This window comes from Dermacentor andersoni, chromosome 2, assembly GCF_023375885.2.
Source record: "Dermacentor andersoni chromosome 2, qqDerAnde1_hic_scaffold, whole genome shotgun sequence".
Taxonomy (NCBI): Eukaryota; Metazoa; Arthropoda; class Arachnida; order Ixodida; family Ixodidae; genus Dermacentor; species Dermacentor andersoni.
Genome location: NC_092815.1, coordinates 246,977,593 through 247,003,381, shown reverse-complemented (window position 1 = coordinate 247,003,381; position 25,789 = coordinate 246,977,593). Strand labels below are relative to the sequence as shown.

Genomic DNA, 25,789 nt, shown 5'->3' with positions numbered 1-25,789 from the left:
ACATTGTTTTATTAGCTGCACAGACGCCATACTATTTTGGGATGTCCTCCAACAGACGTTTAAAAAAGACTGAGATTAACGCTGATACTGTGCAATACCTGCTGCCAACCTCTGATAATAGTGCACCTTTCGCTATGTTTTTTTCTCATCGGAATGCACAGTTTGTAGAAAACGCGAATGATGGACCGAAACGCCGAAACAGTTGTACCTACAAGGGTACATTTCATCCAAATGACACTACACCTAAAGCAGGTTTATGATGGACTTGATACACAGGCGGACTAGTAACCCATTTTCGTGAGGTGCCTATCCTTACCACCCTTCTAAAGTGAAACCAACATTTCGACCCACAGTATGAACGATTACTTTTCTCTGTGTGACTTTCATTGGTGCTCTCCATTCTATGACTATGCACAACTGGTGAATGTCGGGTTGTTGCTACTGTAATAAATACCATGAAAGAAAGAAAAAAGGAGCACTCAGCAATGTGAAGCGAACAGTCTATACGTTCATTGAAAACACCCATACAACACACAGATCAGCATATCTATCAATAAAGAACAAGCTGAAAGCAAGCATCCGAACATGCATTGCATGCCCCCCTCAGCACTTGTAGTGGTGGTTTTACAACAGCTTCGCTGGACATCCACTTTCTCAGTGCCGGGATGGCGCGTGAATTTTTTAGTTTTACCAGGGTCCTTTAACTAAGAGCGAATTCTAACGCAACAAGGCACACATGTGAAATAACTGGTGGCCTATAATGGCCAAGAAACAGCGTAAATACACGAAAACAGCGCAAGGACGCAAAACACACCAGTGTATCCTTAAGCTTCCTTCCCGTTCTCGAGCTGTTTCTTCCCCGGCAAAGAGCGAATTAATTAATTATTATGACCAACGTTCTTCTCTAGATCCTTAATGCTGCTAGGCGGGATAATCGTTTTCAAGGGTTCAGCAACATTACTGATGGAAATTGCAACGAATTTCTGCTTCTTCCAATACAGTTTAGTTTGCCCTCAGCGCTAGTCTTGTTGAGCCTGTTTTACGAGGATGTCTTCATGCCACCAATGCGATTTCAATTTCTCGTGGATATTGAGCGGCACACAATTTGTAACAAGATTAAGGCACTCCGCAAATGCTGGCGTTTCAGTCGTCGCCTACCTGCTCTTGTTACTCACCAGCAAACAGCGTCCTGTTCCTGTCACCAATGTATGGGAACTTAGCAATGTTCCTTTCCGGCGCGTCGGTCGCCAGGTGGCCTGTCTGTGCGTGCACAGCGAGGGTGCTCATATACATGAACATAGGCTGTGAAGAGAGAGAAACGTGGGAAGTACTGCGTTAATTTTATTGGATTCTCTTTTGAAATTGAGCTACTTAAGTCTCGTGTCACATGCCCTAATACACTATCCCAAAGTGGCACTAGTAAGAGCCCCGATAACCCTGTTGTCCACCCTATATACCAGCTTTCCGATATACAGGGTGCCCCAGAAGTGTCTTTCCCTATTACAAACATGCAGAAGGCCGAAAATATGGGAAATACACACATATCTTTTATCTTGAATTGCACGTGGCATATTCAAGTTTTTGTATGTACATACAACTATTTGGATACATTTCTGGGAAGATGGATCGAGTGTGGAGGTCCCATTAACTGGCCTCCCCGATCACCGGAGATAACACCACTGAATTACTTTTTTTGGAGTTATGTCAAGAACCACGTTTACCAAACAGCAATCAACAACACGGCAACATTACGGCGCAAAATTACTCATGTCATAACAGCTAACCTTCTTGAAACGTTCACCAACACATGGGTGGAATTGGAATATCGCCTGAGAATTGGAATATACATGAGATCTCCAAGAATATATATATATATATACCTGAGATCTCCCAGAAGTATTTCCTGGATCACAAACATGCAGAAGGCTGAAACTATGACCGACGCATATTTTTTATCTTGAAGAGCAGGTAACATAATCAAGTTTTGGTCCCAACTACGCCAATATATTTATGGGTCAGCTAGAAGATAAATTTTTGCTAACCAGGACGTTAAAACCTTTTTATTACAAACGTTCAATTCACGATGTTTCTCTGATTTGGCCTCATGGGGAACAGGAACTGCTTTCCTTCATATCTGATCCATATCATTTTCCCACACGTATTCTGCATCTACTAATAACTTCCCTGACGTTAGCGTTTCAGTGCTACATGATAACCTATCTACTGCCCTATACAAAAAGCCGACAGATAGATGTCAATATTTGCAGTTTGATAGCAGTCACGTTAATCATTGCAAGACTAGCATTCCTTATAGCCAAGCCTTACGTTTTAAAAAAATTTCTTCTGAGAAATCGGAGTTTCAAAAAATTGCGGTACCCTAAAGAACGCTTTAGCCAAACAAAATTACCCACCACAATTAATTGACGATGCAATAAAACGCGCAATGTGTAGAAAACTTGAGTTGTCTGTCTTTGTAGCCCGTCACTTGTCCCTTCTTCTACTAGTACGCCACTGTTCCCCTTTTTCTGTGTCTGTGTTTGCTTGATAACATAGGAAATATTGAGCACATATTGACGTTTTGTTGTCACGTGGCGACTGGTTTTTGCAATTCCTTTCGGTGCGTTTTTATGCTTAGTATCTTAGATGATATGTTTGCAATCGCCATCGGTCTATACACGTATCGCTGTCCTTTGAACGATTCAGATGCATTTTGTTCGCCCATTTTATTCGTTTTTCATGCAAACATATCTTCAATTGGTTGATATGCACATGTATATTAACTATACTGACACCATGCAATGTGTTCTGATGAAGGCCGGACCCCGGCCGAAACGTCAATAAACCGCTTCATACGCGCGTCTACTTCACTGTGAATATTTACCCGGACCAAGAATTACTTCTTGGTCTGGTATATATATATATATATATATATATATATATATATATATATATATATATATATATATATATATATATATATATATATATATATATATATTGTTACGCATGAAGAAAACGAAGACCGGTGAACGTGCTTGCGGTCCCGAGTAGAGGAAGGAAGAAGAGAACGACGCTGAGTTGATTAACCAGCTGGCCGCTCTTGCGCTCACATTCGCGACCTAAAGTAAACGGTCCCCTTCATCCGTACGGGTTAAAAACGGTCTCCTTCGCGCGTAACAAAGAGTGGAGGTGCTGGGTACCGCTCACATCAACGGAACCGTCACTGCTGCAGCTTCGTCGAAGCCGTCGACTTGCCGGCCTCCCGCCATCAGCCGTGACCGTCTTCGACATGCCAGAAGGAGCCGCTCCGAGGGCAGCGCCTAGCAGTCCACTGCCATACTACCGAGTTCCACCCACCTTCGGAAGCAAAGCGGAGGAAGATGCCGACGAGTGGCTCGTCCACTACAAATGCGGATGCAACCGGATGCAACAAAGCGGATGCAACCGCTCAGCTCACCAGTGTGGTGTCCTCCCTGACCGATACCGCCCTCGTGTGGTACGAGAACCACGAGGACGCGCTTACGACGTGGGAACATTTTGTTGACGAGCTAAAGGCGTGTTTTGACGACTCGGTTGCCAAAAAGAAGCGTGCGGAGCAGGCACTGTCGCAACGGGCGCAACTACCAGGTGAGACATGCACAACATACATCGAAGAAGTGTTAAAGCTGTGCAAGGTGGTCAGTGCTCGCATGGCGGAAGAAGATAAAGTTGGACATTTGCTGAAAGGAGTGGCTGAGGATGTGTACAATTTTCTAATTGTACAGGAGAGCCTCAGTTCTGTGTCTGACGTCATTCGGCACTGCAGAACCTTTGAAACGTTCAAGATGCGTCGGATTGCGCCAAAGTTTGCTCGGTTGCCAAACGTCACGACGCTTGCCAGTGTGGACACGAGTCCTTGTCTCGACATTCCTTCCACCATCCGACAGATTGTCCGCGAGGAACTTTTCCGCCGCGAGGAGTTGTTGCATTCAACTGCTGACCACCACGGCGTGTACACGTCACGTGAGGCTATGACGACGCCACATTCAGCCCCTTGCCAACCGATGGTTACCGCAGCGGCCGTAGAGTACAGCGCAGCCCCACAGTCGAGGATGACAACACGCCCTCCGACTCCGCGCTATGACCAACGCGCTCAACGCACGCCTCCTCGACGCCCGATGTATCGTCGTGACACACGCCACGAACCAACCCACTACACGCGGGAAAATGATGATATCCGCTTCATCGACGAACAACCAAGGTTTCGACCTCTCCCGGTGTGTTATTCCTGCGGTGTCCCGGGTCATATAGCGCGGTTTTGCAACCAGCGTATGACCACGTGGTATGGCCAGCCCTCAGAGTTTTCTCGGCCCTCCGAACGGCCACACGGTGCCCCGTGGCCAGCACACGTATCATCTGGCGACGAGTATTGGCTGAGCAGCTCCCGGAATAGCTCCCCGGCATCTGACAGGAGTTTGACACCCCCCCCCACAACGTCGTGCTCCCCGTTCTCCCTCACCGCGGCGTCGCACCACGTCCCCTTCGTCACCGGAAAACTAGCTAGCGCGGCCGATGGAGGTGAGGTCGCTAGAGACATGCTACTGACAGAAATACCTCCTGTGTTGATGCTGAAAAACAAAGTGCGCGTTTTTGTAGATAATGTCCCTGTGATGGCTCTGGTGGACACAGGCGCAACAATTTCGGTTACGAGTGTCTCTTTTAAACACGTGTTAGGGCGAAAGGTTTCGCTTAAATGGGACGAAGATTCAAAGTTCTGTGGAGTGAGTGGCGAGCATTTGCGACCTATTGGGGTGTGTAGTGCTGACGTGTTTTTGGGAGGCCATGTTATTACGACAGAGTTTGTAATTATTCCTCGGTCAACCCATGATGTTATTCCCGGTATGGACTTTTTGCGGGAGTGTGGTGGTACTGTCGACTGCCGCACAGGGAAGGTATTCATAAGTGGTAGGATTCCATCAGGACTCCTGGAGACAGGCACGTACCCAGGATTTTTTTTCGGGGGGGGCCCAACCCAAGGTCACCGTTTCTATGCAAACGAGAGGGGGGGTAGTTTTACCAGTACAAACGTAAATAATGCCCACCGTTTGCCATAACGGCGCGTAAACTAGCAAAAGATAAAAGAAATAGGGTGGGAAATGAAACACCCACATGAGCACAGCCGAGAAGTGCCTACGTCGGGTGGCTCGACTGATAACTAGAAGCGTCATTGAAAACACACGGAATCATTCTCAACTTCCGGCGGCGCTTTCTCTGCTTCCTCTTTAAACAAAAATATTTTGATCCATAAATATTTTCATGAACAACGGTCAAATTTCTTAATTCTATCTTTTCCTTCCTGTTTGGCATTTGCCTCAGCTCTCTCCCTTAGTAAATCGATTAATCCCTCAACTCCTTGCGACTTTTGTTTCCCGCTGCCAATTTTGCACGAAAAGTGCTGTACAATTAGGGACAAACCAGACGAGGAAACGATTGAAATTCATTTTGCTTATGGGTTTAACTGTTATTGCAGGGCTGGATGATGGACTCCGTTTCGCATCAGTTTATTTTCCAGCTTATCTAACCCATATCACGGTTGTATGATTCCGAGGACATGCCAGCGTTGCGGCGAGCCGTCACTCGTGGAAATAAACAAGCAAAAAGAAAAGTTAAACGCAACTAGCGTTTTCTCTTGCCGCAACTCGTTCGACGAGCATACTGACCAGCTGACTACGAACTGAATCCCTATCCTGGTCCCTGGATCAGTCTAAACAATTAAGGTTCAAATAACGAAGGAACAGTGGTGCGCGTGGCCATTGCAATAGACGGTGAAAACTGAACGCATCTTAAGCTAATCGCCTGGCCGCCAAACGGACAAGAAAACGCCTTCACACGCCAGTAGATAGGACAGAGGCCGGGCCGCCGCTGAAGTCTTGAAGCTTCGGCCGGCAGCCCAGCGGCTTCGCTTCTCAGCCCGGCGCTCTTGACGTCTTGAGGTTCGGACCCTCAGCCCGACAGCCTCGCTTCATCCCATCCACACACCAACCTTCTCCTCAAAAAAAAATTTTTTTTCTTTTTCTCTTCTCTTCCCTCGTCAAGAATCCGTGCGTGTTCGTGATTGGCTGTTGGCCGTCTCACCACTATTCTTTCTCTTTTTTTAGAGTTACTGGCCGTCCACCGCACCTGACACTCGCACATTAGTCGTTGTAAGTGATATAGGGGTATATTTATAGCCTGTGCAAAATTCCACCAATTTTTTTACTGGCACCAACAAGAAAGAACTGCCACAGACGAAGTTTTATACTCGGAAATCGTTTAATGCAATATCGTTCTGTATAGACAGCTGCAAATTAAGAAAGAAAAGGAAGCACTGAACTAATTACAAAAAACTTTGACTAGGAATAACAAAGGACGGAGCTTCCTGCCCTGCTTCACAGACGATCGTAACAAAACTCTTTAATGAAGCAAGCACGAAGTTCAAATAGCAATAAACTGAAAATTGCACAAAAGAAAAACAAAATACAGTGATTCATTATTGTGTGACATAGTATTCACCATCTTTACCACATAGACTAGTTACAGAGACTAAGGCGGTACGAAGAATACGCACCGAGAGAGCCGCACACACATATATACAGTTGAAACTACAACAAAATATTACGTATTGCACACACATTCCCGTCACTAAAGGGATAATTTACCAATATTGAAAAATCTATACACTGTTATAAATAAGCATTATCAGCACTACCTTTAGGTTAGTGCCATTTTATAAATCAGAAGAAAAGCGCTATATGCGACAGTAATGTTTTTTTTCTGCCTGTTGTATTTTAGCTGTGGGTTAGAACAATCAAATCTTTTTCAAGCTGTGAGAATTCGCCGTGGTTTCTTCATAAACGTAGAAATAATTTCGTCGACGCTAACTGGCGCCCGATGAATTGACATGAGGGCTAACCCGTTAAGGCGCTCCTGGGCGGTTCGGTTTCGTAGGTATGTCTTAACCCTATTTAATGTCGAAAAACTGCGTTTTGCAGCGGCGGTTGTCACAGACAGCGTTGCCAAAACCTTGAGCAATGTGTGAACGTTGGGAAATAGGCTCTCGTCGCATTTCAGTAACGCGTCAGTGGCATAGCGCGGCGTCTCCTCTACTCGTGTTGCTTCCCACTTCTCTTTCCACATTTCCCACTCTCCCTTTAGCGAAGGGATGTGCGTTGTCTGCATGTCGTGCATGTAAAATTGGAATGCCGGCTGCACGGACTCAAAGCTTCCTATAGAGGCGTGTTCTGGTAGAACAAACTGCAAACTACCCAAAGTTGTCCTGTGGCTTGCAAACCGGCGCTCGAGGGAAGCTCTAAGATCGTCCATGTAGGGAATAAACAACGCTCGCCTATAGTATTCCTCGGTTGAAGTTGAAGAGTAGTTAGCCCGATGTTTCTGCGTGCCAACTACACGCGGCATTTCACAGTTTAGGCCAAAATCAGCCGCGTCTTTTGACATGCGGAAAATATATTGCGAAACTCCACCTCAGAATTGACAGCCATTCCTTATAGCTTATTCAGCACAAGGTCTACGTAGTCTAAAGCGACGTTCATGTCAACAGAGGTGCTCTGTAAGTACTCAGACAAACGATGTGTTAAGCTTAAGAAGGTGTCACAAACTGTAAGACATATGAGGAAGTTAAAGGAGCATACCCGATAGTGGAGAGCAGACGCGGTGGAAGCGCTTGTTGTGTAGGACGCTTCCATGAGCTCTTCTAGTGCGGCGACTATTTGGGGCAATGCCTCACAAAACAATGAGACCGCCTCGTGGCGTTCCACCCACCTAGTTTCACAATACCATTGTAAGCGGCAGAAGGATTTCGAGGCCCCTTCAAGGATCCTTTTCAGGACCGCAGTTCTTTTAGGCGATGCCCTGAAGAAAGCGCAAACGTCTTTAATCGTGCCGAAGGCACGTTGAATGTCTTTAACATTCGAGGCGTCGCTCAGACAGAGATTGAGGGAGTGTGATGAGCAGTGCGTGTATAGAGCAGTTGGAAACTCCTTGCGAATAATCGCCTGTACACCACGGAATGCTCCACTCATCACTGCCGCACCATCGTAACCTTGGCCTCTCATGTGTTTCAGCTCCAGACCTAGTTTAAGAAGCTCACTTTTCAGTCTGTGAGCTAAGCTAGAAGCACTTACATCTTCCACAGCTACAAAGGACAAGAAATCCTCTCGAATCCAGAAAGTGCCGGAGTCAACGTATCGGACGCACAATGAAAATTGTTCTGTTTGCGATATGTCCGACGTTTCGTCTGCTAGCACGGCAAAACACCCTGCCTTTTTGACTTCTCTGACTATTTTGTCTTGGATTAGCTTCCCGATAATAGAAATTATCTCATCTTGTATGCGTGGACTTGAGTACAGAGCGTTGTTTCTAGCTGTTTGAATGTGATCAGCCAAGACGGTGTCCCCTCCATTGGCCCTGTAACGTAAAAGCGCCCTGAAGTTACCGTCATTGTTTGCTGGCTCTTCAAGAGTAAGTCGCCCTACATCTTTGTCGCCCCTGAGAGCGATGTCTTGTCTTCCGCACAGCACGATTGTCTCGACGATTGCGCGCAGTTTCGCCTTGGTGTCCTCAAATAAATCCTTCGCTTGCTGGTTGATCTGCATGTGGACGCTATCCGCTTTACCTCTCATCACATCAAGGAAACTTGGAGCTTCAATAGTAGCCCTCTTGTGGTAATCTGTCCGCGAATGGCTTTCGAAAGTCTCAATGGCATGCTTCCATTTTCTAAATGGGGTGGTCACGAGGCTTTTGCACGTTTGGTGGGCACCTTTACCAGCTTCTGTTTCAGTGCGAAAACGCACGCAAGTTTTACAAAATGCTCCATTTTTAGCGTCAGAAAATGCAAGCCACTTATATCGCTGAAGCCAGTGGGACTGGAACTTGCGTCTCTTGCCGTCCTTAGACACAGAAACCTCAAAGTCGTAGCCGGAAGGCGGCGTCCAGACTTCGGAGTATGCTCGATCTTTGAGGTCGCCAGGTATGCCTGCGCGATTAACGTAGAGTCCAATATCATATTCACTAATTGGGATGACAGTTTTTGCTGCTTCTTCGGCCTGATGAGATGTCTCGTCATCCCCACCTGTCGCTGCTACGTTTCCGTTTGAAGAAGTGGAAGCTGGCGGCGAGTCAGGGCGTGGCTTCTATAGTAAGAAAAAAAAAGCATTTAAAACTAGCCCAATATAAGTTGTACCTCTTAGTGCAACTAGACATCCTTTAAAGCCTTTCTTTGAGTTACAGTGCCTATGGCTCACTAAATAAGGTTACATGGCGTGACTACATGGCCTGAAGTGATAGCGTCAGCGCTGTCTCTGTGTATCTGTTTCTTTCTACGTCCTCGTTCAGTCGCGCTCACACACTCTATCATGGATTCAAACCAACTAGTCCGCCAACGTGTTTTAACAGAGCGTCAGCGCTTACCTTTGGCAGTTTGGGTAAAAAAGCTTGTTATTTGCAGGAATGCGTCTTGACGCTTCCTGGTCGTAGGACCTTGGCTTGTCCCGTTTTTGTCCATAGTCCCGGCTCAAGTTTGGAAGACCTCGAGCCTCGCTCGTGCGGGGTTAAATAGCCCTTCCTGGTGGTCTTCCAGGGTGCACCATCAACTTCCTCTAACAGATGTGACGTCGGCGGCGAACGCGTAAAATATGAATTCTTGACAGGGAGGGTGCTTCCATCTAGGAGCGGTGAAGCGAAGTGCTGTATCATGACACTAACCAGCGCCGACAGTGACCGCTTCGGCAGTCTCAGCGCTCTCAGCGCAGCTGAGCCTCCTACGCGGTGTAACTAGATGGTGTTGAGGTGACGGCGCAGTTTCCGCACATGGCTGGTCTTTCGCTTTGGATTAGCCTGTGACGCCTCGTTGCCTACGGAGTGCCGCTTCAGCATGCATCAGCCGTGCTTACACGCCACCTACGGCTTCGCTTGCGGTGGTACCACCTAATAAAATTCCTGCGCTAAGCGGCGCAGAAAGGCAACGACGTCTACGGGTGAATCTCGCGTTGGTCCGACGAAAGACACGCCAACGCGTTTTATAATACTGTAACCTGTTGACTGTTGACCGATGAATTCAAGCCTCAAGATTGATTTAGCGGCTCTTTAAGAATGTGTGTGAGGAGTGGCGGCATGGCCGGCGGGGGGGGGGGGGGGGGCGTAGGCAGCCTAATTTCGGGGGGGGGGCCCGGGCCCCCCCCTGGGTACGTGCCTGCCTGGAGAACCTTGTAGATGGCGAAACTACACTGTGTGTTTGTGGTGATACGGTCATACCTGCATCATCTACCGTTTGCATTGCCATTGTCTGTTGCGGCGCCGATTCCGACAGCTTCGAAGCTACCGTAGAACCGATGCACTTTAACTGTGTGAAGAAGAATGTGTTGGTGTCACATTGTGTGGTGTCGATCAAAGGCGGACGCACTGGCTCATGGACAGTAAACAGTTCTAAGGAGCCCGTTATACTACCAGATGGCATGAAATTAGCCTTCGCCAGGGAACACGCGTCCTTATCAGTGGCTGAACTTACAGATGTGCCGGAAGAACCTGATGGCCACAGTTCGGAAACAGCCCTTTTGTCGATGGTAAATAAATCGCTCAGCACGAGTGAACGCCGAACGTTAGTGCGTGTGCTTTCGAAGCACGTTTCAGTATTCGACTTTGCGCAGAAGGACAAAATACTTGCAATTCCTGAGTCTAGAACGCGCCATACCATCAACACGGGTTCGGCAAATCCGATTAGACAAAAGCCATATCGTGTTTCACCATCATAGCGCCAGATTATCAACGAACAAGTGCACGAAATGATAAAAAAGGGCGTCGTACAAGAGTCAGCGAGTACGTGGGCAGCTCCAGTGATTGTTGTTAAAGAAAAGATTGATCTTGGAGATTTTGCGTCGACTATCGCCGTTTGAATGCTGTAACAAATAAGGACGTATACCCATTCCCACGTATTGATGACGCAATAGACTGCCTTCATTCCGCCTCTTACTTTTCCTCAGTAGATTTACGATCTGGCTATTGGCAAATTCCGATGCATCCTGACGACAAGGAGAAGACTGCCTTTGTAACCCCTGATGGGATCTTCGAATTTAATGTGATGCCATTTGGATTGTGCAACGCTCCGGCAACTTTCGAGAGATTTATGGACTCTGTTCTGCGCGGCTTGAAGTGGAACATATGCATGTGCTACCTCCACGAAGTTGTCATCTTTGGCCGCACCTTCAGCGAACACAACTCGCGTCTGGATATTGTCCTGAACTGCATCAGAAACGCTGGTCTAGTTTTGAACTCTAAGAAATGCCACTTCGGTGAACGCCAAACCCTTGTGCTTGGGCACCTTGTCGACAAGCATGGCATCCGCCCTGATCCCCAAAAAACAGCAGCCGTTGAAGCGTTCAGTACACCGCGCTCTGTCAAGGAGCTCCGTAGTTTTCTGGGGCTTTGTTCCTATTTCCGCCAATTTATTCCTAAATTCGCCGACGTCGCGTATCCGCTGACATGCCTGCTATGAAAGGACACCCCTTTTGAGTGGACTCCGGAGTGCGACTCTTCTTTTCGTCAGTTGAAGTTTCTGCTGACGTCACGACCGGTTCTTCAACACTTCAGTCCTTCAGCTCCGACGGAACTCCATACGGATGCCAGTGGCATAGGTATTGGTGCCGTCCTAGTTCAACGCCACGGTGACCGCGAACACGTGATCGCATATGCAAGACGCTCATTAAGTAGGCCCGAGCAGAATTACACTGTCACGGAACAAGAATACCTCGCGGTAATATTTGCGGTTCAGCGGTTTCGTTCTTACCTGTGTGGACGCCCCTTTACTGTGGTCACCGACCACCACTCATTGTGTTGGCTTGTGAATCTTCGTGACCCTTGTGGCCGCCTTGCGCGCTGGGCGCTCCGACTGCAAGAATACAGCTTCACCGTATCTTATAAGAGCGGTCTGATGCGGACTGCCTCTCGCGTATGCCACTTAGCACTACGGACTTGTGACGCCGACGACTTCGATCGCCTCGTCGCTTCTGTGTCGCCGCGTTTTCCAGACTTCGACTGCTTCAAAGCCGAACAGCGAAAAGACGATAAATTAACACCGCTCTTCACGGCTACGACCGCCTCGACGACAGCGAACCATTTCTGTGTACGTGATGGACTCCTATATAAGAAGAACTTTTCCAGCACTGGCGCACGTTTCCTCCTAGTGGTACCGGAGAGCCTTCGCACAGCGATTCTGAGTGCTATGCACGATGACCCTACGTCTGGCCATTCAGGTTCGGCGAGGACGCTCTGCGGGATTCAGGAGCGCTTTTATTGGCCTGGAATGCGACAGTCTGTTGAGACGTATGTGGCCAGCTGCATGCCGTGTCAGCGCCACAAACGGCCATCTACTGCTCCTGCTGGTCTCCTGCAGCCGATCCCGCCTCCAAGCACGCCTTTCCAGCAAGTGGGCATTGACTTCGTAGGTCCATTTCCAAAATCAGCCAAGGGAAACCGTTGGATAGTTGTTTGCGTCGACTACCTCACGTGCTACTGCGAGACGGCGGCCGTGCCCTCCGCAACTGCCACTGACGTTTCAACATTCCTGCTGCAATATGTGATCCTGCGACATGGTCGGCCTCGCGTGATCATCAGCGACCGTGGACGACAATTCACAGCGGACGTCGTAGAGGAGCTGCTTCGTTTGTGTGAATCCCACTTGCGTCACTCGACACCATACCATCCACAAACGAATGGGCTTACGGAGCGCACCAGCCGAACAATTGTAAACATGCTATCTATGTATGTTTCATCCGACCACAAGAACTGGGATGACGTACTGCCTTTTATCACGTACGCGTTCAACACCGCCAAGCACGAGACTACCGGCTATAGCCCTTTCTTCCTGCTGTACGCACGGCCACCCCGGTACGCAATCGACACTGTTTTCCCTTTCTTTAGTCATGAAAACCCCACTGTCGCCGAGACTCTCTGCCTTGCCGAAAAAGCTCGTCGTATTGCTCGTTTGCGTACTTTGGCATCGCAGGACAGATCAAAAGAACGCTACGGCATTCGCCACCGTCCGGTAATCTATCGCCCTGGTGATTTAGTCTGGCTGTGGACTCCAGTACGGAAGCCCGGGTTATGCCAAAAGCTTTTGGCCGCCTACGATGGACCGTTTGTTATTATTAAGAGACTCACGGAAGTCACGTATAACATAGCTCGCCTCACGGCGAGTGGTAGAAGAGCTGCCAAGACACAAGTGGTCCATGTCGCCCGCTTGAAATTGTTCACGTCAAGACAAATGAATTGACTCGCCCGGCGGGCTTCGTCTGTGACGAGGGGAATGTTACGCATGAAGAAAACGAAGACCGGTGAACGTGCTTGCGGTCCCGAGTAGAGGAAGGAAGAAGAGAGCGACGCTGAGTTGATTAACCAGCTGGCCGCTCTTGCGCTCACATTCGCGACCTAAAGTAAACGGTCCCCTTCATCCGTACGGGTTAAAAACGGTCTCCTTCGCGCGTAACAATATATATATATTGTAGTGGGTAACATGCATGTGGCGCTGTGCGGAGTGCCACCGCTGCGGCGCGAGACCCGAGCTCGGGCTGCTGATGCGAACAGCTAGGACTAGCGATCAAGAGCCACTTGCGATACCGCGTACGAGCTGCAATAAACCCCCTTTCAATATATATATATATATATATATATATATATATATATATATATATATATATATATAATATATGGTGTCCCAGCTAAATTGGACCAAGATTTTGAAAAAACCATGCGTTCTTCAGAACAGAAATCGCGTGGATGCTGTTAGTGTTTATCTAAACTTACAGTACAATTTCATTGCTCGTCTTTTTTTTTTGAGTAATTAGCCGAGATACATTAACTTTTTCAATATAGCTTGAAACGCTCGGGCGTCAATAGGAAAGTTGCGGAGCTTCACAAATATTGCCCAGCCCAGGTACTTCCAACGAGATAAACTTAGAGTGGCCGTCTTTATTCTGGAAAAACTAAAGTCCGCGTAGTTTAAAAAATACCACGTGATAGCGCGCTCTATGCGCCCGAATGCGCCGCAATTACAGCGCTCTCATGAGTGATTTGTAAGAACATCGCCAGTGCCGCTCCTTCCCTTCACTTACGAGAAAGAGCTTCAACCTTTGCTCGGCTCTGACATTACCGGCAGCAGCTGGCGACGGCGCTCCGAAAAAGCGCTTCGTCAGCAGCCGCTCGCGCCTTTCGCCAAAGAACGCGCCGTCATCAGCCGTTTATTCCGATATGACGAGAAGAGCAAATTTTTTTGCAGCGTTCAAGTCGATGCGGAATAAAAAAAACACACACAACACATGCATCATACATCTGGAACCTGTGCGAAAGAGAGCATCAGAGTTAAACAAAACAAAGCATGTTATTGAGTGTAATTATGAGATGAACTCAACAAATGTAACCGAAGCTGAAACGATAAAATACCTAGGTTTAACAATTTCGAAATACTTAAGTTGGAAATCACACATAGACAGAATTCGTGGAGCTGCATAAAAAAGTTATGGTTCCTTCGCCGAAAATTAAAGCTAGCAACGACACCCGTCAAACTACTTGCATATTTAACTTACATTAGACCAACGTTAGAGTATGCCAGTGTCATTTGGGATCCGTTTCAATCAGGATTAATAAACCGCATTGAGAAGATACAAAGAAAATCTGCAAGGTTCATTTTTTCTCGGTATTATCGTACTGAATCTGTTTGCGAAATGCTTCGGTTGCTTGATTTGCCTCCACTGGCTCAACGGCGGAAGTTGCCTAGACATAAATTTATTTTTTTGTTATCGAAAGGCCACTTCAATATTGAAACCACACCCTGTCTTGCTCCCAGGCAGGCTAAAAACGTCAGATCCAGCAGTCATTGCATGTTCTCAATTCCAAAAGCATATCTGGACATGTACGCTTATTCATTTTTTCCGCGAACAATTAAGGAATGGAACAGTTTGCCGGCGTCTGTTTTGCAGTCGAGTAGCATTAAAATCTTTGAGGAACGCGTTAAAAACATTTTATGAAATTTAATCTTAGTGATGCCGTGCAAACATTGTCACACTATTCTAGAAATACATACAATAGTCTTTCTCTTATGCTGCTTCCAAAAAAATTTAAATTATGGGGTTTTACGTGCCAAAACCACTTTCTGATTATGAGGCACGCCGCAGTGGAGGACTCCGGAAATTTCGACCACCTGGGGTTCCTTAACGTGCACCTAAATCTAAGTACACGGGTGTTTTCGCATTTCGCCCCCATCGAAATGCGGCCGCCGTGGCCGGGATTCGATCCCGCGACCTCGTGCTCAGCAGCGCAACACCATAGCCACTGAGCAACCACGGCGGGTTATGCTGCTTCCAATATCACTGTCACAATGTTAGAAACATGTATTTCTTAACCAAACTATTGTATTTGTGTTTCGTTATTTGTTTTGCATTGTATTTCCAACATTCATTGCTTCCTGTCCTATTTACGTTTGTAAAGTGTTTACATTTTTTACGCTATGTGCAAACCTGCTGTACCCACCCTGTTACGGCCAAGACGGCCAACAGTATTTGAAAATAAAAAAATATCATTTGTTACACCGCTTTTCTTCCAAGCTGTGCCAGCGGCTCGATGCCTGTGAGCTCGACTGTCTATTACTGTCGTTCCGCGCAACCGTATCGAAGATATTGTTTGCAGTGCCTAAAGGATGCCGTACTCAAGCGAGCAGAAGGCGAACATGGTCTTAGCCTCGTAAGCGGCACGGGGCGACAAGAGGATAGCTACCAAGGTATACTGAAATTGGCAATGTGGGAGAAGACCTAGCACGAACACAATTATGAGGAGTTACTTGACGCTGAAACAGGTCACTTCAAAAAGACGCCGCACAGAAAGGGGACCAACAGTCAAGAGGCTGAAGGAGACATTTTGGCTTTCATCACGGCAAACCCTTATTCCAGCGTGCGTGAAGTGAGTGGTGACGTCGGCATTTCAAAATCTTCATTGAAAAGAGTTCTTAGGAAGGCTGAAATGCATCCGTATCACCTTGCATCAAAAGCTGCAAGAAAGAGACTTTCAATGGCGGCTTGATTTCTCAAATTGGATCCTTGTGAACAGTGACGAAATACCGGATTTTTTTGACAAAGTGCTCTGGACAGATGAGGCAACATTCTCCAGAAATTCTCAAGTCAACATACACAATGCTTATTACTGGAGCGATACGAACCCGCACTGGGTGGTGCAGACCAGACACCAGTACCAATGGCCATTCAGTGTGTGGTGCGGTATCTTTGGCGTAAGAATAATTGGCCCCATATTTTCTGACCACATGCTCACTGCTCAGCGGTACGTGAACGACATCTTGGAAGCCCAGTTGAACATTTTCGCTGTAATCTTTCTCTTGCATTTTTAAAGCGAACTTGGTATCAGCACGACGGTGCACCAGCTCACAGCAGCAGCCTTGCCCGAGAATGGCTTGACGAAGTCTTCAAACGCCAGTGGGTCGGGCGGCATGGACCAGTGGCATGGCCTGCAAGGTGACCGGACTTCACACCTCCCGACTTCTTCTTGTGGGGACATGTGAAAGACTGAGTGTACCACAAACCCACGACTATACGAGAAGCGCTAAAGGCCGAGATTGCTGAGGTCTTCAGCGAGATACCGTCTTGCGTCATCAGAAAAGCTACATCGGACGTGCTGAAAAGGTGCCAATAGTGCATTATCGCAGAGGGCGACTTCTTTGAACACATTCTTTACACAGACATCACAACGAATAAATCTCTACAACCATTATCCATGAAAAGAGCCATCTGTGAGAAACTATTGTACGACGTGGAAAAGGCCACATAAGTAATATGAAATTACAAATTCTCTACCGACAAGGAATGAACAGGAAGCTAAAAATCAGCCTTCCGTGTCCGTTTATAATTCTTCCTCTTGCGACAACCAGCGTAATTCACACGACGTTATCAAGCTTGTTATAATGCGTGTTTGCTTGTTGGGGTCTTGCTCCCAGATTCGAACTAATGAGCTTGTCATTTTTCCTCCACATGCATTCTGCTAGCGTGAGAGTGTAATTATCGCCGCAGAGAGGGGAACCAAGCACAACGCGAAGCTCTGTCGTGGGCAGCACGAAAGGCGCGAAGCGAGCGATGTTTTTTATAAAGCAGGGTTGACAGCGCTGTAATTGTGGCGCATTCGGGCTCCCAGAGGGCGCTGTCACGTTCGTGTTTTTTGAACTCCGCGGGCTTTCAGTTTTCCCGAATAAAAACGGCCACGCTAAGTCAATCTCGTTGGAAGTGCCTGGGGTGGGCAATATTTGTGGAGCTCCACAACATTCCTATTGACGCCTGAACATTTCAAGCTTTATTTAAATGTAACTAATTTAGCTCGGCTAATTACTCAAAAAAGAGCAAGAAAATGGTGCTGTAAGTTTAGATAAACGCTAAAAACATCCACGCGATTTCTGTCCTGAAGAATGCATAATTTGTTTTCAAAATTTTGGCGCAAGTTGGCTGGGATACACCGTGAATATATATATATATATATATATATATATATTGTAAGTAAGATGACGAACGTGCGCGCAGTCAGCAGCATCAGCAGCATCAAGCGCGCAGCAGAGGCTCGAGCTCGGGTACTGTGCTCGGTGCATCGTAGAACCGGCGGTCGCTACGAACCGCAATAAACCTCCTTTATAAGTGGTGCAGGTGCGGGGTAACGTTCCACTCTACCATCCTGGAACACCGTTCTCGGACGCTACCCTCTGCCATGCCGGACGCCGACCAGCAGACTCTTCCATCGCCACCCGTCCCTTGCGCTGGCACCGTTCGTGAGCGGGAGCCTCCCATCTACAGCGGAACCAACGACAACGACGTTGAAGAGTGGCTGTCGTCCTACGAACGGGTGAGCGTTCACAACAAATGGAATGACTCGGACAAGCTGGCTTACGTATCGTTCTACCTCACGGGCGTGGCCAGTCTCTGTTTCAGAAATCATGAAAGGGATATCCGAACGTGGTCGGCGCTCAAGACGTCGATTACAGAAGTATTTGACCGAACCGCCGTCAGGAAACTCCGAGCCGAGCAGCGTTTGCGTACACGCGCACAGGACACGGGTGAGACATTCACCAGCTATATAGAAGACGTTCTCGATTTGTGCAGGCGCGTGAATGCTGTCATGACGGAAGCGGAAAAGATCAAGCACGTCATGAAGGGAATCGACGATGACGCGTTCCAAATGCTTCTGGCCAAGGACCCGCGCACTGTTGGCGACGTCATCAGCTTGTGCCAGAGCTATGATGAATTGCGCAAGCAGCGAGCTCTGACAAGGCGACATCCCACACCAAATGCGGCATCACTCTGCAGCCTGACCACCAGCCCAGAACAAGCCTCCCTGATAACGCAAATCAAGGATTTCGTCCGCGAAGAAGTCGCACGACAGCTATCTCTGGTGTCCGTCACTCAGGAGTCTGCCAGCGCTTTGCAGTCTCATATCCGTAACGTGATCCATGAAGAGGTCGCGGAAGCGCTGCCGGCTGTTCACCAGCAGGATGTCGTGACTACACCAGTCACTTATGCTACAGTGTGCCCGTGCGTCGCTACCAGCAGCCTGTGCACCGCCCTCCCCCTCCCGTCCCCTGGACCACCACTGCCGACGCTAACCCTTGGCGAACGCCGGACAATCGCCCTATATGCTTCGCATGCAGGTACCCGGTCATGTCGCAAGGTTCTGCCGCCGCCGTTCGCAGGCGGTCGATGACGATCACCCAGCGCCCTATGTGCCGCCTGATGCAAATGCGCCTTATGAACCCTTCGACCCATCACCGAGAATCTTCGTCTCTCCCAATCGAGCCTCGCATCCTGTGCATTCAATTACGTGCGCGACCAAATGTGCGTACTTGTCCTTTAAGTTACTTAACTTTCGGGCATGTTCCCCCAAGCGTTCATTAATGTAGCGGCCGGTTTGGCCGACATAAGCCTTTCCACACTTCAAGGGAATGGCGTAGACCACTCCTGTGGAACACTTGATGAACGGCTTCTCATGTTTTAGATGACAACCTCTTTTTTTAGAGTTGCAGATGCGTGGGCATCACTGTGCCAGCTTGTTGGGTGCCGAAAAAACAACGGACACATCATGCCTGTTGGCTACCTTCTTGAGACTGTGCGAAGTCTTGTGCAGGTACGGCACAACCAAAGGCTTGTTGGTTTTCCGACGGTCATCTTTTCTTCGTGTTCCCAGTTTTAGCGTCTGAAGGAGGGTCTCAGACACAGCAATCAAGACCGAATAGGGCAACCCCGCCGCCAACAGTTGGCTGGCCTGATTCTCAAAACTTTGCTGCATTAGGTGCAGGCCCGACTTATGAAGAGACAGTTCCAAACAGTGCGACGCTATAGCTCTTTTTACAGTTTTGGAATGCGCTGAATAATATGGTAACAAATCCTTTTGCCTTTGTGCCGTTAGGGTCAAGACCAAGTTTAATAATTTCCGTAAGGAATTAAATCTTGACAAACTTGCGAGGGATATTGCTAATAGCAGAAGTAGTAGCCTAAACGCATTTTTTACAGCCAGGACCCACAGACCAGATATTCCCTTCCGGACTATCGTTAGTGAAGAAGGTTAGTGGCAAATAAACGTTAGCCGGTTTCTGCAAAAGCACCTCAAAACGCTTGCTTTGTATGATCTGTTCCCAACAAAGAAATCTACAGATGTCGCGCTGTTTCTTGAGAGCACAGATAACATTGGCTTTGGTTTTTCCGTAGATTTACAAGATTTCTTTTATTCTGTGCCTCAAGATCAGCTTTTGTTGGCTGTTAGAGAATGCGTAGAAGCAAACGGCGAAGTGTCATTCGGGAATTCAACAGGCTTGTCAGTAGATATTTTATATCGTTATTGCAGTTTTACCTGAAATCTACTTTTATTGTTTATGACAACCTGCCTTTTTTGCAGCGCAACGGTATCTGCATTGGGTCCTGCGTGGCCCCAATTCTTTGTGATATATTTTTAGCAAAAGTAGATAAACCTTTAGATAGGTCCTTCTGTGGGGGGGGGGGGGGGGGGAGGTTGTTTTAAAGATTTTTAGGTACGTAGATGACTTCTTAGTGCTTTTAAAAAAGCAGACGGCCTTCACCTACCTCTCTACAGTAGGTGAAGTTTTAAACGCATTTGACAAGCAAACACTTGGCTTCATTTTTACCCACGAACTACCTGACGCAGATGTTTTACAGTTTTTAGACCTGAGACTAACCTTTCATGAAAAGCACGTTTGCTGCGGCTACTTCCCTCGCGTAAAACAACAAACGATTTGTTACCATATTATTCAGCGCATTCCAAAACTGTAAAAAGAGCTATAGCGTCGCACTGTTTGGAATCGTCCCTTCAGATGTCGTGCCCGCACCTGATGCAGAAATGTTTTGAGAATCAGGCCAGCCGACTTCTGGCGGCGGGGTTCCCCCATTCGGTCTTGATTGCTGTGTCTGAGACCCTCCTTCAGAAGCTAAAACTGGGAACACAAAGATGACCGTCAGAAGGCCGACAAGCCTTTGGTTGTGCCGTACCTGCACAAGACTTCGCACAGTCTCAAGAAGGTAGCCAACAGGCATGGGGTGTCCGTAGTTTTTTCGGCACCCAACAAGCTGGCACAGTTATGCCCACGCATCTGCAACTCTAAAAAAGAGGTTGTCAGCTAAAACATGAGAAGCCGTTCATCAAGTGGTCCACAGGAGTGGTCTACGCCATTCCTTTGAAGTGTGGAAAGGCTTATGTCGGCCAAACCGGCCACTGCATTAATGAACGCTTGGGGGAACATGCCCGAAATTTACGTAACTTAAAGGACAAGTACGCACATTTGGTCGCGCACGTAATTGAAGGCACAGGATGCGAGGCTCGATTGGGAGAGACGAAGATTCTCGGCAAGAGTGCCGACGCGACGGCGCGCGTCAGTTTGGAAGCGTTCCACATACAGAAATATGGCAGCAAGTGCGTAAGCACCCCTTCTGTATCGCTTTTTGCTGCAGAGCTTCAATTTTTGGAAGCGACTGCTTACTGATTTGATTGTATGTTAGTATCCCTCGCCTTTATCTAGTTTTTTTTTCAAGTTTTTTCTCGTTTTCTTGTTTTTCTGCGCCTGATTCCGTTGGCTGCTGGCACGTTCGTTCTTCGATGCGCAATATCTTTTCCCCCGATTGTATCACTCCCCTTCCCCTTAACTTCTGCCTTTCCTCTTATATAAGGTATCCTCTTCCGTCAATAAAATTGAGTTGACCGTCAGCGCTCGTGTCTCGTCCTTGATACTTTGTGGTTGCATGTGTTTGCGCTGTTACAATTTTTATGTCAAGTATGCACCAACTCGCCCAGAAAGAAGTTTTAATGAAGTTGTCTTATCTAATTGGCTCACAAGAGGCGAGGAGCATGCTCAAGTGGAGAAGAATTCGACGGGGCAGGGTCACTGCACTGAATATCGATAACCGGATGAAGAGGGTGGTGCCGGCGCCTGCGATTGGTCCGCTTTCTCTTAGCTTGCGGTGGCGCGTCGACAATCGCGGCGGCATGCAACGGAAGCTTAATAATGACGCTAAAACGGATCCTCAGCAAAGAAGAGTTGGCAGAACGACGTCGTAACCATGCCGAATGTTCGCGAAAACGTTACAGGGCCACGCAAAAGATTTATTACACGCAGATAAACCCATGCTCTCCGGCAGGGGCGAGTAGCCAGTGCCGGAGCGATCGGCGGCAGCCATCTTTTATTCCTTTCGGAACGCGGCAGCTTGCGGCTATTCAGAAGAAAACAGTTTTGTTCGGCATAATAATGCATCTTTAACGCGTACACGTCACTTTGACGCATTGAGTCTTTGCGGTTTTGTGACGTTACGTGATAGGCAGGTGAAAGGGGGTGCAGCCCGAAAACGTTTGGCCAATAGCCAAGAATTAACGGCAAAAAGGCGTCGAATCAGAAATAACCGTTTTTTGTTTTGTTCGGTCAAATTATGCATAATCAATGTGTACACGTCCTATGAGATGTGGAGCTATCACAGTTTCCGTGCCGTCGCGTGACAGACAGGTGAAGTGGGGGTGGGCCAAAAACCTTTTTGACCAATCGCGGTGGGCTGATTGCAGAAATGGAATAGAAATGTTTGGAATACGTTTACGTTATAGTGCCCCTGTACTGAAGAGACAATGATGGGTTAAGGATGTTATGTTTGAATCCATCCACAAAATTCCTGTTCAGTCATCTGTATAGAACTCAAACGCAGTTACAGATTCGTGAAATCCGAAATACATGTAATAATATCAAACGCAAAACTAGCACTTCCAAAGGTAATTGGGATCATACTGTGTCATTTGGTCCGAAATAGGAACTCCCAGTGCTTCAAATGGGCAGAAAAAATCTTTCTGATAGCGTCGTATGCGGGGAACAACCATTCCTCCCCAATGATAGGCTACTTTTCAAAACATTTTATAGCTTTAAACCTAGCCAACTTGATTGCAATGAGAAAAGAAGGCGGGTGATTAGAGACGCGAAATGGGTACAAGATAGAAGTCATCGGCATTCTCTAAGCACAAGGACGCCTATACACACAAAAGCGAAATGACAGTACAAACCTTCCTAGTATCGTGCCCAGAAATGATTTCAACGGCCCTGTCCGTTACAAGGTGGGTATCATATGCACCTTCCACGTTCGTAACGGGAGAGTTGTTGTCCCAGAAGTCAGTCCCGCATATGCCGTACTAAACTCCATTCGAGAAAAAAATAAAGCACAAATTACCACAAGAACAAAGAGTAAATGGAGCAATAATCTCGCCAACGAATTTCTAAGAGGAAGCAGTCTCCAAATAGGTGTTCACTCCTCTAGCCTACGCAGAGCTGTATAACTATCATTCCCACTGTGCTATGCTAACAAAAACTCGTAGTTGGTACTGGAATGCAAAGCATCGATTGCCATAGCAACTTAGTAGAGAGCTATATAAAGTAAGGATAGTAGTTTTATCGGCAGTATAAACTTGGAAACATTCGCGTACTAGCTGAATTAACAAGCATGGTGTCAGCGCGCACAAGCAAACGTGAACAGATCACACTCGGCGAGCGCGGACACTCGCTGTCAAAACGCTGGTGTGTGCAAGCGTGGGAGCAGCAGCGAGTGAAGTGACCTTCGTGCTGTCTGTCGCTTCAACGCAAGAGCGGCGAGAACACAGCGCGCGCACAGGTATGAGCCGTCTGGAGATCCTAGTCAAGATACGGCGCGCGCAACCACGCGCGGCCGTGCAAAACGCGCACTTGTCGGCAAACTCGAAGCTGCCCTCTTCCCTCTCGCGCTGCCTCTCCGCTTTCCTCCTTATCGCGCACGTGTGTGAGCCGCGATCGTCAGTTCCCCGTGCTTGCGGTCGCGAAATAGGTAGTTTCTGCCTGAGCACAACGCCGTTCCGCCCTCGTTCCCATCCCCCATGGCCTTTATCGCGACAGAAAACGGCGCGTTTGCTCTATTGACAGTCACGGCTCAAACAATGACAACAGCGTACATGAAAAAGCAAACACGTTGCCCCATAGACGTGTGGGAATCGTAAACCTGTCGCACTTGTCGCACACAGGTGGTCGAGAATTATAAATAACTCACAATTGCCCGTTCTTCTGAAATCACAAACATGCGGGAAAATGTGTTAATTCTACTGTTGAGTGGTTTTGTATAGAAATGAGCCGTCGCACATTTTTGCCAAATGAACCACTTCACCATTCCACGTGCGTGAAAAGAGTTGAGCTACTTCTCTGACATTACGGATTTGCTACCTCGGCTTTGCGAGAAAATTATCTTGTCTCACTGTAAAACACCGTTTGCTCCTTTTTGTTTATGCCTGTACAAGCAAGAAAAAACAAATAGACGCTTCAGAAACAATCCCCAATGTACCGAAGGAATGGGCATACTTACGAAGTTAAACTTTGCGCTGAAGTAGTACTTGGCGTCGTTGTAATGTCCGTAGTGTGTATTGAATCCTCGGTGTGTGGGCGTGTAATTGGTGCTTGTGTATCCCACGTGCCACTGGGAAAGAAATAATGCAAGCAGACAAAATGAGGAACAGTTTATGTAAGAACAACGTTCTGACAACTTAAAAAAAATTGATGCTTGCCTAAACGTTGCCTTGAATACTTCTACGACCACCGGCCTACTGCACTGTTGAGAGGAACAAGCAACGAGCGACGCCACGAAACAAAAATAACAAGGCTGAAGAAGGGCGGCAAGGTGAGCGTTCCTCCAAGAAAGATATTGTGTTACCGACTACATTAACAGTCTGCTGGAGCCTGCCAACATAAAACTATTACAATATGTTTTTCTTGCAATTTGCTGAGGTCAAACTTCCATAAACACCGACACAAGCATCGGGCGGTAACCCGCAGCGCTGTTTGCAAAACCAAATCAAACGCGTTTCCCGTTTATGGGATGCCACTTTCTTTTGCTATCAAAGCGAGTAGCATTGCCTACATTGAGCAGTTTTTCTTATCTAATTAGCTGAGAAGAGGCGAAGAGCACGCTCAAGTGGAGAGAGTTCCAATGGGGCCGAGCCAGCACAGTGAAATTAAATAACCGGTTGAGGAGGGTGGTGCCGTCGTCTGCGATTGGTCAACACCCTCTAGAGAACTTAAGGCACTCTGGCTTGTACCCTCTCCCCTTGAGCCACGTCACACAAAAGAGGCCCACATAGAAGTTCCGTGCAGCATGCTACGAAGCTAGGAGCGGCGCACCTATGTTGAAAATGAGACGCGGAAGACCAAGTTGGCGACGGCGGCGATAACAATTCGATTAGTTCCGGGAACCCTGCCGGTCCGTTGATGGTTTCGGGGTTAGAAAATTCCTGGTATGCTACGACATGCTTCCGAGTGCACTTTCTTTCTGGACGTGAACCGTGCATGTAGTCTTTGCGCTTATGCTACGACAGCGGTTGTGTGTCCGGCAGGCGTTCAATGCCGCGGAATGTGGTTTACGTTCATGCCAGGACATGCCTTGCAAGTGCTGCGTGCTCAATTGCTGGAGCAATTACAAATCGGGGCCGAAAAATCATGCGTTCACGTTTCCGCATGATCGATGACAGAATATTGGGTGTCAATGCTAAGACAAAGAAGACAAAAGCTGGAATTCTGCGGAATAAGGCAGCTGTTTCTTTGTAAATAGTTGCACGAATGTTTTGTATCTCCATTGCCAAACTCATTTGAGGTGTTGCAAATATGTGGACTGCGGTACTATATCTAATAGTGCCTCGAAAGCAAAATTATTCGTTTAGAGTCTAATCTAGGCTGTAATAAATACATCCCGAATGCGAAGAAGGGCACACCAGCGAAGTTGTCATGAGTTCTGTGTCGTGGTGCAGTGCTAACATTTTGTTGAAGAACATTTGTGGTCGCATGAACGTCTAACTCTTTCACGCCGACGATAAATCAAGGCAAAGAAGCTACTCTGAAGAGGGCAGCCCTGTGACTTTTCAATATAAGCCATGCTATGCTCCCTGTCATCATTTACCCGAAATTCGTTCTCAATCCTAAGGTTGAACCATTTCGTTTTTTACGGACGGGCTTTACAATAATGCAACGCGTAAATAGTTTTGCATAAATAAAATAATCTTGCAACACCCTCTGGCCACTGCGGGCCATCTGCTCAACTATACATAAAAAACAATAACTGCGCTCTGCTTAACGTTCCCATAAGGGCGCCATCCCTTCATTCAACACGTATGCCCGAGCACGCACCCGGCCTCTTCTCCGTGACGTCATTCGCCAGGCGCTCAGGCCTTCTCTTAT

General features: G+C 47.5%; 1 protein-coding gene across 3 annotated transcripts in view; it reads right to left on the bottom strand.

Moving 5' to 3' along the window:
• LOC126539707 (arylsulfatase B-like) overlaps window positions 1-25,789 on the bottom strand; it is a 75,590-nt gene that overhangs the window by 19,965 nt on the left and 29,836 nt on the right. For 2 of the 3 annotated variants that reach the window (XM_050186559.3, XM_055075660.2), the window contains exons 6-8: window positions 23,928-24,038; window positions 22,609-22,734; window positions 1,176-1,302 (exon numbers count right to left, since the gene is read on the bottom strand). In XM_050186559.3, coding sequence (XP_050042516.3) covers window positions 1,176-1,302; window positions 22,609-22,734; window positions 23,928-24,038 — 364 coding nt within the window. The remainder of the gene's footprint in view (window positions 1-1,175; window positions 1,303-22,608; window positions 22,735-23,927; window positions 24,039-25,789) is intronic. The other variant, XM_055075659.2, reaches the window with a different exon arrangement.